The sequence below is a fragment of the Somniosus microcephalus genome, chromosome 7, assembly GCF_052327205.1.
Source record: "Somniosus microcephalus isolate GS21.2 chromosome 7, FLI_Smic_1.0, whole genome shotgun sequence".
Classification (NCBI taxonomy): Eukaryota; Metazoa; Chordata; class Chondrichthyes; order Squaliformes; family Somniosidae; genus Somniosus; species Somniosus microcephalus.
Window position 1 is genome coordinate 6,636,931 of NC_140993.1, and position 12,683 is coordinate 6,649,613.

The following is a 12,683-nucleotide window of genomic DNA, read 5'->3' on the forward strand; positions in this document are numbered from 1 at the left end:
GGTTGTGAATCTTTGGAATTCTCTGCCCCAGAGGGCAGTGGATGCTGAATCTTTGAGTATATTCAAGGCTGAGATCGATAGATTTTTGGACTCTAGGGGAATTGAGGGATATGGAGATCGGGCAGGAAAGTGGAGTTGAGGTCGAAGATCAGCCATGATCTTATTGAATGGTGGAGCAGGCTCCTAATTCTTATGTTATTCAGCGCAGATTCACCAGAGTGATACCGGGGCTAAAAGGGTTAAATTAAGAGGACAGGTTGCAGAGGCGCGGCTTGTACTCCCTTGAGTGTAGAAGGTGAAGGGGTGATCTAATCGAGGTGTTTAAAATGGTAAAAGGGTTTGATAGGTTAGATAGAGAGAAGCTACTTCCTCTGGCGGGAGAGTCCGGAACAAGGGGGCAGAACCTTAAAATTAGAGCCAGGCCGTTCAGAGTTGATGTCAGGAATCAGTTCTTCACACAAAGGGTGGTGGAAATCTGGAACTCTCACCCCCAAAAGGCATAGAGGCTGGGGGTCAATTGAATGTCGCTGGACTGAGGTCGTTAGATTTTTATTAGGCAAGTGTATTGAGGGATATGGAGCCAAGGTGGGTAGATGGATTTAAAATACAGCTCAGCCATGATCTGAATGGTGGAACAGGCTCGAGGGGCTGAATGGCCTCCTCCTATTCCTATGTTCCCTACTTCTAGAACCCTCATTCACTGAAAACATTCTACCGACACTGTCTCAGCCCTTTGTAATTTTAAATCCCTCCAACGCCCTGCGTTCTAACAAGTTTCTCAGTCTGTGTTTAAATTCCTGGTGCTGTGTTGGGAGCACCGGGCTCAGTGTGTCTCTCACCTGCTCGCACCGTTTCTGGAACGTGTCCTTCTCTTTCTGTGACATGACCTTCCACTGCTTGCTGCACAGCACCATGCGCTCAGTGCTGGGAACGTCCTTCATGTTAACCATCAGCTCGGCACAGTACAACGAGTACCCATTCCTGAAATAAAAACAAGCTTCAGATCTTCAGCCCGGAGCAGCAGCGCACACAGTGGGTTAGACAGCTCTGGGAGACACAGCGGCACAGAGCAGTGGGTTAGACAGCTCTGGGAGACACATCAGCACAGCACAGTGGGTTAGACACCTCTGGGAGACACAGCAGCACAGCGCAGTGGGTTAGACAGCTCTGGGAGACACAGCGGCACAGTGCAGTGGGTTAGACACCTCTGGGAGACACAGCAGCACAGTGCAGTGGGTTAGACACCTCTGGGAGACACAGCGGCACAGTGCAGTGGGTTAGACAGCTCTGGGAGACACATCAGCACAGCACAGTGGGTTAGACAGCTCTGGGAGACACAGCGGCACAGCGCAGTGGGTTAGACACCTCTGGGAGACACAGCGGCACAGCGCAGTGGGTTAGACACCTCTGGGAGACACAGCGGCACAGCGCAGTGGGTTAGACAGCTCTGGGAGACACATCAGCACAGCACAGTGGGTTAGACACCTCTGGGAGACACAGCAGCACAGCGCAGTGGGTTAGACACCTCTGGGAGACACAGCAGCACAGCGCAGTGGGTTAGACACCTCTGGGAGACACAGCAGCACAGTGCAGTGGGTTAGGCAGCTCTGGGAGACACAGCGGCACAGTGCAGTGGGTTAGACACCTCTGGGAGACACAGCGGCACAGCGCAGTGGGTTAGACACCTCTGGGAGACACAGCGGCACAGCGCAGTGGGTTAGACAGCTCTGGGAGACACAGCGGCACAGTGCAGTGGGTTAGACACCTCTGGGAGACACAGCGGCACAGCGCAGTGGGTTAGACAGCTCTGGGAGACACAGCGGCACAGTGCAGTGGGTTAGACAGCTCTGGGAGACACAGCGGCACAGCGCAGTGGGTTAGACACCTCTGGGAGACACAGCAGCACAGCGCAGTGGGTTAGACACCTCTGGGAGACACAGCGGCACAGCGCAGTGGGTTAGACAGCTCTGGGAGACACAGCGGCACAGTGCAGTGGGTTAGACAGCTCTGGGAGACACAGCGGCACAGTGCAGTGGGTTAGACAGCTCTGGGAGACACAGCGGCACAGTGCAGTGGGTTAGACACCTCTGGGAGACACAGCAGCACAGCGCAGTGGGTTAGACAGCTCTGGGAGACACAGCAGCACAGCGCAGTGGGTTAGACACCTCTGGGAGACACAGCAGCACAGCGCAGTGGGTTAGACAGCTCTGGGAGACACAGCGGCACAGCGCAGTGGGTTAGACACCTCTGGGAGACACAGCGGCACAGCGCAGTGGGTTAGACACCTCTGGGAGACACAGCGGCACAGTGCAGTGGGTTAGACACCTCTGGGAGACACAGCGGCACAGCGCAGTGGGTTAGACAGCTCTGGGAGACACAGCGGCACAGTGCAGTGGGTTAGACACCTCTGGGAGACACAGCGGCACAGCGCAGTGGGTTAGACAGCTCTGGGAGACACAGCGGCACAGCGCAGTGGGTTAGACAGCTCTGGGAGACACAGCGGCACAGCGCAGTGGGTTAGACAGCTCTGGGAGACACAGCAGCACAGCGCAGTGGGTTAGACACCTCTGGGAGGCACAGCAGCACAGCGCAGTGGGTTAGACACCTCTGGGAGACACAGCGGCACAGTGCAGTGGGTTAGACACATCTGGGAGACACAGCAGCACAGCGCAGTGGGTTAGACAGCTCTGGGAGACACAGCGGCACAGCGCAGTGGGTTAGACAGCTCTGGGAGACACAGCGGCACAGCGCAGTGGGTTAGACACCTCTGGGAGACACAGCGGCACAGCGCAGTGGGTTAGACACCTCTGGGAGACACAGCAGCACAGCGCAGTGGGTTAGACAGCTCTGGGAGACACAGCAGCACAGCGCAGTGGGTTAGACACCTCTGGGAGACACAGCGGCACAGCGCAGTGGGTTAGACAGCTCTGGGAGACACAGCGGCACAGCGCAGTGGGTTAGACAGCTCTGGGAGACACAGCGGCACAGCGCAGTGGGTTAGACACCTCTGGGAGACACAGCAGCACAGCGCAGTTTGTTAGACAGCTCTGGGAGACACAGCGGCACAGTGCAGTGGGTTAGACAGCTCTGGGAGACACAGCAGCACAGCGCAGTGGGTTAGACACCTCTGGGAGGCACAGCAGCACAGCGCAGTGGGTTAGACACCTCTGGGAGACACAGCGGCACAGTGCAGTGGGTTAGACAGCTCTGGGAGACACAGCAGCACAGCGCAGTGGGTTAGACAGCTCTGGGAGACACAGCAGCACAGTGCAGTGGGTTAGACACCTCTGGGAGACACAGCGGCACAGCGCAGTGGGTTAGACAGCTCTGGGAGACACAGCAGCACAGCGCAGTGGGTTAGACAGCTCTGGGAGACACAGCAGCACAGCGCAGTGGGTTAGACACCTCTGGGAGACACAGCGGCACAGCGCAGTGGGTTAGACAGCTCTGGGAGGCACAGCGGCACAGTGCAGTGAGTTAGGCAGCTCTGGGAGACACAGCAGCACAGCGCAGTGGGTTAGACAGCTCTGGGAGACACAGCGGCACAGCGCAGTGGGTTAGACACCTCTGGGAGACACAGCGGCACAGCGCAGTGGGTTAGACAGCTCTGGGAAACCGGTTTGAATCAGCCCAGCCTGACGGGATTGGAATCTCCCATCTGGAGGCCTTCGCAATAAGAGTTCGGGCAGTCTCGGTCAGGAGCGCAGTTTCAATGCTAAGTCTCTCCCAGTTTCGAACGTCAGGGAGGCTGCAGAATGGTTGATGTGGGCAGTGTGATAATGTCTCATTGAGGTGTGTGGGATTGAGACACATTGTTCGATGTAGAGGGAGCTTTACTCTGTATCTAACCCGTGCTGTACCTGCCCTGGGACTGTTTGATGGGACAGTGTAGAGGGAGCTTTACTCTGTATCTAACCCGTGCTGTACCTGCCCTGGGAGTGTTTGATGTGACAGTGTAGAGGGAGCTTTACTCTGTATCTAACCCATGCTGTACCTGCCCTGGGAGTGTTTGATGGGACAGTGTAGAGGGAGCTTTACTCTGTATCTAACCCGTGCTGTACCTGCCCTGGAAATGTTTGATGGGACAGTGTAGAGGGAGCTTTACTCTCTATCTAACCAATGCTGTACCTGCCCTGGGAGTGTTTGATGGGACTGTGTAGAGGGAGCTTTACTCTGTATCTAACCCGTGCTGTACCTGCCCTGGGAGTGTTTGATGGGACAGTGTAGAGGGAGCTTTACTCTGTATCTAACCCGTGCTGTACCTGCCCTGAGAGTGTTTGATGGGACAGTGTAGAGGGAGCTTTACTCTGTATCTAACCCGTGCTGTACCTGCCCTGAGAGTGTTTGATGGGACAGTGTAGAGGGAGCTTTACTCTGTATCTAACCCGCGCTGTACCTGCCCTGGGAGTGTTTGACGTGACAGTGTAGAGGGAGCTTTACTCTGTATCTAACCCGTGCTGTACCTGCCCTGGGAGTGTTTGATGGGACAGTGTAGAGGGAGCTTTACTCTGTATCTAACCCGCGCTGTACCTGCCCTGGGAGTGTTTGACGTGACAGTGTAGAGGGAGCTTTACTCTGTATCTAACCCGTGCTGTACCTGCCTTGGGAGTGTTTGATGGGACAGTGTAGAGGGAGCTTTACTCTGTATCTAACCCGTGCTGTACCTGCCCTGAGAGTGTTTGATGGGACAGTGTAGAGGGAGCTTTACTCTGTATCTAACCCGTGCTGTACCTGCCCTGAGAGTGTTTGATGGGACAGTGTAGAGGGAGCTTTACTCTGTATCTAACCCGCGCTGTACCTGCCCTGGGAGTGTTTGACGTGACAGTGTAGAGGGAGCTTTACTCTGTATCTAACCCGTGCTGTACCTGCCCTGGGAGTGTTTGATGGGACAGTGTAGAGGGAGCTTTACTCTGTATCTAACCCGTGCTGTACCTGCCCTGGGAGTGTTTGATGGGACAGTGTAGAGGGAGCTTCACTCTGTATCTAACCCGTGCTGTACCTGCCCTGGGAGTGTTTGATGGGACAGTGTAGAGGGAGCTTCACTCTGTATCTAACCCGTGCTGTACCTGCCCTGGGAGTGTTTGATGGGACAGTGTAGAGGGAGCTTCACTCTGTATCTAACCCCTGCTGCACCTGCCCTGGGAGTGTTTGATGGGACAGTGTCGAGGGAGCTTTACTCTGTATCTAACCCGTGCTGTGCCTGCCCTGGGAGTGTTTGATGGGACAGTGTAGAGGGAGCTTTACTCTGTATCTAACCCGTGCTGTACCTGCCCTTGGAGTGTTTGATGTGACAGTGTAGAGGGAGCTTTACTCTGTATCTAACCCGTGCTGTACCTGCCCTGGGAGTGTTTGATGGGACAGTGTAGTGGGAGCTTTACTCTGTATCTAGCCCGTGCTGTACCTGCCCTGGGAGTGTTTGATGGGACAGTGTAGAGGGAGCTTTACTCTGTATCTAACCTGTGCTGTACCTGCCCTGGGTGTGTTTGATGGGACAGTGTAGAGGGAGCTTTACTCTGTATCTAACCCGTGCTGTGCCTGCCCTGGGAGTGTTTGATGGGACAGTGTAGAGGGAGCTTTACTCTGTATCTAACCCGTGCTGTACCTGCCCTTGGAGTGTTTGATGTGACAGTGTAGAGGGAGCTTTACTCTGTATCTAACCCGTGCTGTACCTGCCCTGGGAGTGTTTGATGGGACAGTGTAGTGGGAGCTTTACTCTGTATCTAGCCCGTGCTGTACCTGCCCTGGGAGTGTTTGATGGGACAGTGTAGAGGGAGCTTTACTCTGTATCTAACCTGTGCTGTACCTGCCCTGGGTGTGTTTGATGGGACAGTGTAGAGGGAGCTTTACTCTGTATCTAACCCGTGCTGTACCTGCCCTGGGACTGTTTGATGGGACAGTGTAGAGGGAGCTTTACACTGTATCTAACCTGTGCTGTACCTGCCCAGGGAGTGTTTGATGGGACAGTGTAGAGGGAGCTTTACTCTGTATCTAGCCCGTGCTGTACCTGCCCTGGGAGTGTTTGATGGGACAGTGTAGAGGGAGCTTTACTCTGTATCTAACCCGTGCTGTACCTGCCCAGGGAGTGTTTGATGGGACAGTGTAGAGGGAGCTTTACTCTGTATCTAACCCGTGCTGTACCTGCCCAGGGAGTGTTTGATGGGACAGTGTAGAGGGAGCTTTGCTCTGCATCTAACCCGTGCTGTACCTGCCCTGGGAGTGTTTGATGGGACAGTGTAGAGGGAGTTTTACTCTGTATCTAACCCGTGCTGTACCTGCCCTGGGAGTGTTTGATGGGACAGTGTAGAGGGAGCTTTACTCTGTATCTAACCCGTGCTGTACCTGCCCTGGGAGTGTTTGATGGGACAGTGTAGAGGGAGCTTTACTCTGTATCTAACCCGTGCTGTACCTGCCCTGGGAGTGTTTGAGGGGACAGTGTAGAGGGAGCTTTGCTCTGCATCTAACCCGTGCTGTTACCAAGTCTGGATTCACTGCATTGGGTGCCAGCTGTAACTAATGGAACTAATCCGTACGGAGTGTTCCTGACACACAGACATGTGCTGGGCTAGCTGACCTCAGACACTGTGGTACGTGGGCTCGGCACCTCTGGGTTAGGAAGGGAGAATAGAAAAAAAAATGACCCAGGCTCCCTGCTCCTGATCGCCATCTGCTGACTCCCGCTGGAGGTGCAGATCAAGTGAGGGCTCGACAATGAAGCCTAAAATGGTCGAAGAGCACACCAGCTCCCACTGTCTGGGCTCACCACTTGGGTGATGTACCAGGGTCTTGCCAGCAGCCATGCCAGTGTCCTCTGGAGAAAATTAGCAGCAACCTGCCCCCTGCCCCCCTCCCCCCCCCCCCCACCTGCTTGAAGACTCACGGAGGCGGCTTCGTGGGTCGTCCGTCGAATTTATCTTTCAGCTGTCGCTCGGCTTTGGTTAGAACGGACTTGGCAGGTTCTTCGAAATTTAAATCTGGGTGAGCTTCGACATAAGCTCTCCTAGTTGCCTGCAAAAACAATTCAGAATAAAAGCTCACAAACTTAACGTCCATTTTAAAATCCTGAATGAAAGACTTGCATTTATGGAGCGCCTTTCATGACCTTAGGACGCCCCAAAGCGCTTCACAGCCAATGAAGTACTTTTGAAGTGTGGTCACTGCTGTAATGTAGGAAATGTGGCAGCCAAATTGTGCACAGCAAGATCCCACAAACAGTAATGTGATAATGACCAGATACTCTGCTTTAGGTTAAACTGTTACATCTCTAACGTCTTCCAGTTCTGATGAAAAGACATCGAGCCGAAACGATAACGCTGCTTCTCACTCCACAGATGCTGCCTGACCTGCTGAGTATTTCCAGCATTTTCTGTTTTTATTTTGTAATCTGTTTTTAGTGATAAATATTCATCAGGTCACTGGGGAGAACTCCCAGCTCTTCCTCGAAATAGTGGCCGTGGGATCTAAAACGTCCACCTAAGAGGGCAGACAGGGCCTCGGTTTAGCGTCTCAATCGAAAGTCAGCACCTCCGACAGTGAGGCGCTCCCTCAGTACTGCCCCTCCGACAGTGCGGTGCTCCCTCAGTACTGCCCCTCCGATGGTGCAGTGCTGCCCCTCCAACAGTGCAGTACTGCCCCTCCAACAGTGCGGCGCTCCCTCAGTACTGCCCCTCCAACAGTGCAGTGCTGCCTCAGTACTGCTACTCCGACAGTGCAGCACTCCCTCAGTACTGCCCCTCCGACACTGCGGTGCTCCCTCAGTACTGCCCCTCCTACAGTGCAGCACTCCCTCAGTACTGCCTGTCCTACAGTGCGACGCTCCCTCAGTACTGCCCCTCCGATTGTGCAGTGCTACCTCAGTACTGCCCCTCCGACAGTACGGCGCTCCCTCAGTACTGCCCCTCCAACAGTGCGGTGCTCCCTCAGTGCTTCCCCTCCGACAGTGCAGCGCTCCCTCAGTACTGCCCCTCCGACAGTGCAGCGCTCACTCAGTACTGCCCCTCCGACAGTGCGGCGCTCTCTCAGTACTGCCCCTCCGACAGTGCAGCACTCCCTCAGTACTGCCCCTCTGACAATGCGGCGCTGCCTCAGTACTGCCCATCCGACAGTGTGGCGCTCCCTCAGTACTGCGGCGCTTCCTCAGTACTGCGGCGCTTCCTCAGTACTGCACCTCCGACAGTGCGGCACTCCCTCAGTACTGCCCCTCCGACGGTGCGGCGCTCCCTCAGTACTGCCCCTCCGACAGTGCGGCGCTCACTCAGTACTGCCCCTCCGACAGTGCAGCAGTCCCTCTGTACTGCCCCTCCGACAGTGCAGCACTCCCTCAGTACTGCCCCTCCGACAGTGCAGCACTCCCTCAGTACTGCCCCTCCGACAGTGCAGCAGTCCCTCTGTACTGCCCCTCCGACAGTGCAGCAGTCCCTCTGTACTGCCCCTCCGACAGTGCAGCGCTGCCTCAGTACTGACCCTCCGACAGTGCAGCGCTACCTCAGTACTGCCCCTCCGACAGTGCAGCGCTGCCTCAGTACTGCCCCTCCGACAGTGCAGCGCTGCCTCAGTACTGACCCTCCGACAGTGCAGCGCTGCCTCAGTACTGACCCTCCGACAGTGCAGCGCTGCCTCAGTACTGACCCTCCGACAGTGCAGCGCTGCCTCAGTACTGACCCTCCGACAGTGCAGCGCTGCCTCAGTACTGACCCTCCGACGTTGCAGCGCTGCCTCAGTACTGACCCTCCGACAGTGCAGCGCTGCCTCAGTACTGACCCTCCGACAGTGCGGCGCTCCCTCAGTACTGACCCTCCGACAGTGCGGCGCTCCCTCAGTACTGACCCTCCGACAGTGCGGCGCTCCCTCAGTACTGACCCTCCGACAGTGCAGCGCTGCCTCAGTAGTAATGGGTTCCGTTGCTGTTTGTTCTCAGTGCTGAGCGCAATCCGTTTAACTGCGATGTTGGATGCCGTCCTTACCTCATACTCTTTCTGCAGCTCCAGGGCTTTGCTGATCCACTTGAGCCGCTTCTTATCGGACAGCTGAGACCACTGCTTGCGAAGGGCATCCTTCAGCTCCTTCGGACTCACCTGGAAATAGAAACTGGTCAAAATAGAAATGCGTCTACTGCCGTGCTCGGCTCCACCGACTCATAAGAACATAAGAAATAGGAGCAGGAGTCGGATATTTGGCCCCTCGAGCCTGCTCCACCATTCAATAAGATCATGGCTGATCTTCTACCTCATCTCCACTTTCCTGCACTATCCCCATATCCCTTGATTCCCTTAATATCCAAAAATCTATCGATCTCTGTCTTGAATATACACAACGACTGAGCCAAAGATTCACCACCCTCTGAGTGAAGAAATTTCTCCTCATCTCAGACCTAAATGGCCGACCCCTTATTCTGAGACTGTGACCCCTGGTTCTCGACTCCCCAGCCAGGGGAAACATCCTCCCTGTATCTACCCTATCAAGCCCTGTAAGAATTTTGTGTGTTTCAATGAGATCACCTCTCATTCTTCTAAACTCCAGAGAATATAGGCCTAGTCTACTCAATCTCTCCTCATAGGACAATCCCCCCATCCCAGGAACCAGTCTGGTGAACCTTTGTTGCACTCCCTCTATGGCAAGTATATCCTTCCTTAGGTAAGGAGACCAAAACTGTCCACAATACTCCAGGTGTGGTCTCACCAGGGCCCTATGTAATTGCAGTAAGATGTCTTTACTCTTATACTCAAACCCTCTTGTAATAAAGGCCAACATATCATTTGCTTTCCTAATTGCTTGCTGTACCTGCATGTTAACTTCCAGTGATTCGTGTACAAGGACATCCAGGTCCCTCTGAACACCAACATTTCCCAATCTCTCACCATTTAAAAAATACTCTGCTTTTCTATTTTTCCTACCAAAGTGGATAAACGTCACATTTCTCCACATTATATTCCATTTGCCATGTTCTTGCCCACTCACTTAGCCTGTCGAGATCCCCTTGAAGCCTCCTTGCATCCTCCTCACAACTTACATTCTCACCCAGCTTTGTATCATCAGCAAATTTGGATATATTACATTTGGTCCCCTCATCCAAATCATTGATGTAGATTGTGAATAGCTGAGGCTCAAGCACTGATCCTTGCGGTACCCCAGTAGTTACAGCCTGCCAACCCGAAAATGACCCATTTATTCCTACTCTCTGTTTTCTGTCCGTTAACCAATCCTCAATCCATGCTAGTATATTACCCCCAATCCCATGAGCCCTAATTTTGTTTAATAACCTCTTGTGTGGCACCTTATCAAATGCCTTCTGAAAATCCAAATACACCACATCCACTGGTTCCCCCTTATCTATTCTGCGAGTTACAACCTCAAAAAACTAACAGATTCATCAAACACGATTTCCCTTTCATAAATCCGTGTTGACTCTGCCCAATCCTATTATTATTTTCTAAGTGCCCTGTTACCACGTCCTTAATAATAGATTCTAGAATTTTCCCTACTACTGATGTCAGGCTAACTGGTCTGTAGTTCCCAATTTTCTCTCTCCCTCCTTTCTTAAATAGTGGGGTTACATTTACTACCTTCCAATCCGCAGGAACCGTTCCAGAATCTACGGAATTTTGGAAAATGACAACCAATGCTTCCATTATTTCAAACCCTAGGATGTAGGCCATCAGGTCCAGGGGATTTATCGGCTTTCAGTCCCATTAATTTCTCCAGTACTACTTTTCTACTGATACTAATTTCTTTCAGCTCCTCATTCTCGCTAGAGGCTTGTTTCTCCACTATTTGTGGGAAGTTTTTTGCGTCTTCTTCTGTGAAGACAGACAGAAAGTATTTGTTTCATTTCTCTGCCATTTCCTTATTCCCCATTATAATTTCTCCTGTCTCAGCCTGTAAGGGACCCACATTTACTTTCGCTAATCTTTTCCTTTTTATATACCTGTAGAAGTTTTTACAGTCTGTTTTTATGTCTCTTGCTAGTTTACTCTCATTCTATTTTCCCTTTCTTTATCAATTTCTTAGTCCTCCTTTGCTGAATTCAAAAATCCTCCCAATCCTCAGGCTTACTACTCTTTTTGGCAACATTATAAGCCTCTTCCTTTGATCTAATACTATCTTTAATAACTTCTCTTGTTAGCCATTGTTGGACCACTTTTCCTGTGGGGTTTTTGTGCCTTAAAGGAATGTATATTTGTTGTAAATTATGTACTCCCGGCCACGCCCTGACTCCCGGCCACGCCCCGGCTCCCGGCCACGCCCCGACTACACACCCAAGGCTTAGCTGTTGGTGGCACCACAATCGGTAGTAGTGTCCCTGGGCTGAGGAGCGAGGACGCAAATACCCTCCTTGGAGATAATCCAGTAATTTCTGCTGGGAGTGTAAATGTGTTGAGTGACTGAGTCTGTGTGTGAGTGCGTGTGTGAGTGCGTGTGCGCGTGAGTGAGAATGTGTGTGACTGAGAGAATGTGTGTGTGCGAGAGCGATTGTGTGCGAGAGTGTGAGTGTGTGTGAGTGTGAGTGTGTGTGAGTGTGAGTGTGTGTGTGTTTGTGTGTGTGTGTGTTTGTGTGTGTGTGTTTGTGTGTGTGTGTTTGTGTGTGTGTGTTTGTGTGTGTGTGTTTGTGTGTGTGTGTTTGTGTGTGTGTGTTTGTGTGTGTGTGTTTGTGTGTGTGTGTTTGTGTGTGTGTGTTTGTTTGTGTGTGTGTGTTTGTGTGTGTGTGTTTGTGTGTGTGTGTGTTTGTGTGTGTGTGTGTGTGTGTGTTTGTGTGTGTGTGTGTTTGTGTGTGTGTGTGTTTGTGTGTGTGTGTTTGTGTGTGTGTGATTGTGTGTGTGTGATTGTGTGTGTGTGATTGTGTGTGGGTGAGAGTGTGGGTGAGAGTGTGGGTGAGAGTGTGGGTGAGAGTGTGTGTGAGAGTGTGTGTGAGAGTGTGTGTGAGAGTGTGGGTGAGAGTGTGGGTGAGAGTGTGGGTGAGAGTGTGTGTGAGAGTGTGTGTGAGAGTGTGTGTGAGTGAGAGTGTGTGTGTGTGTGTGTGAGATTGTGTGGGTGATTGTGTCTGAGAGATTGCATGGGTGATGTGTGTGTGTGTGTCTGAGAGAGAGAGTGTGTGTGTGTGTGTGTGTGTGTGTGTGTGTGTGTGTGTGTGTGTGTGTGTGAGAGAGAGAGAGTGTGTGATGCTCCAGTATAATTGTACACTGTGGTTCTGGTCTTGGACTAGAAATCCAGGGGAAATTATGTTCAAATCCCAGCAGGGCAGGTTGAGAAACTGAATTGAATAAATCTGGTAATCTGTGGGCTGGCACCAGGAAAAATCACCATAAAAACTGCTGGATTGTCGTAAAAACCCAACTGGGTCAGTAACAGCTTTCTGGGCCTAAACGTAACTCTCTCCCACACTACGAGGTTGGCTCTCTGGCCTAGAAAACCACAGTGTAAAAAGAACCGCAAGGTGACTGGGGAAACTCAGGAAGGCTCAACGCCAGCTTCAGTGGGCAGCACAGGATGGGCAATAATCCCGGCCCACTCGCTCAGACGCTGCAACACGCCACGTTTCCTCTACCTCTGGGTGAACTTTCTGGAATGCCTTCTTCTCGTGATTATACCACAGCTGCTGGGGGGTTTTTGGCTTTTCCGGAACATCGGATTTTTTCTGTTCAAGGAGTTCCGGGTGTTCATCCCTGGGAATAAAGATAATTCAATGACAT

At 52.5% G+C, this 12,683-nt stretch overlaps 1 protein-coding gene across 2 annotated transcripts in view; it reads right to left on the reverse strand.

Moving 5' to 3' along the window:
- ubtfl (upstream binding transcription factor, like) overlaps window positions 1–12,683 on the reverse strand; it is a 205,880-nt gene that overhangs the window by 118,481 nt on the left and 74,716 nt on the right. For both annotated transcript variants that reach the window (XM_085992174.1, XM_085992175.1), the window contains 4 exons: window positions 12,539–12,656; window positions 8,961–9,071; window positions 6,878–7,005; window positions 840–981 (listed from right to left, as the gene is read on the reverse strand). In XM_085992174.1, coding sequence (XP_085848300.1) covers window positions 840–981; window positions 6,878–7,005; window positions 8,961–9,071; window positions 12,539–12,656 — 499 coding nt within the window. The remainder of the gene's footprint in view (window positions 1–839; window positions 982–6,877; window positions 7,006–8,960; window positions 9,072–12,538; window positions 12,657–12,683) is intronic.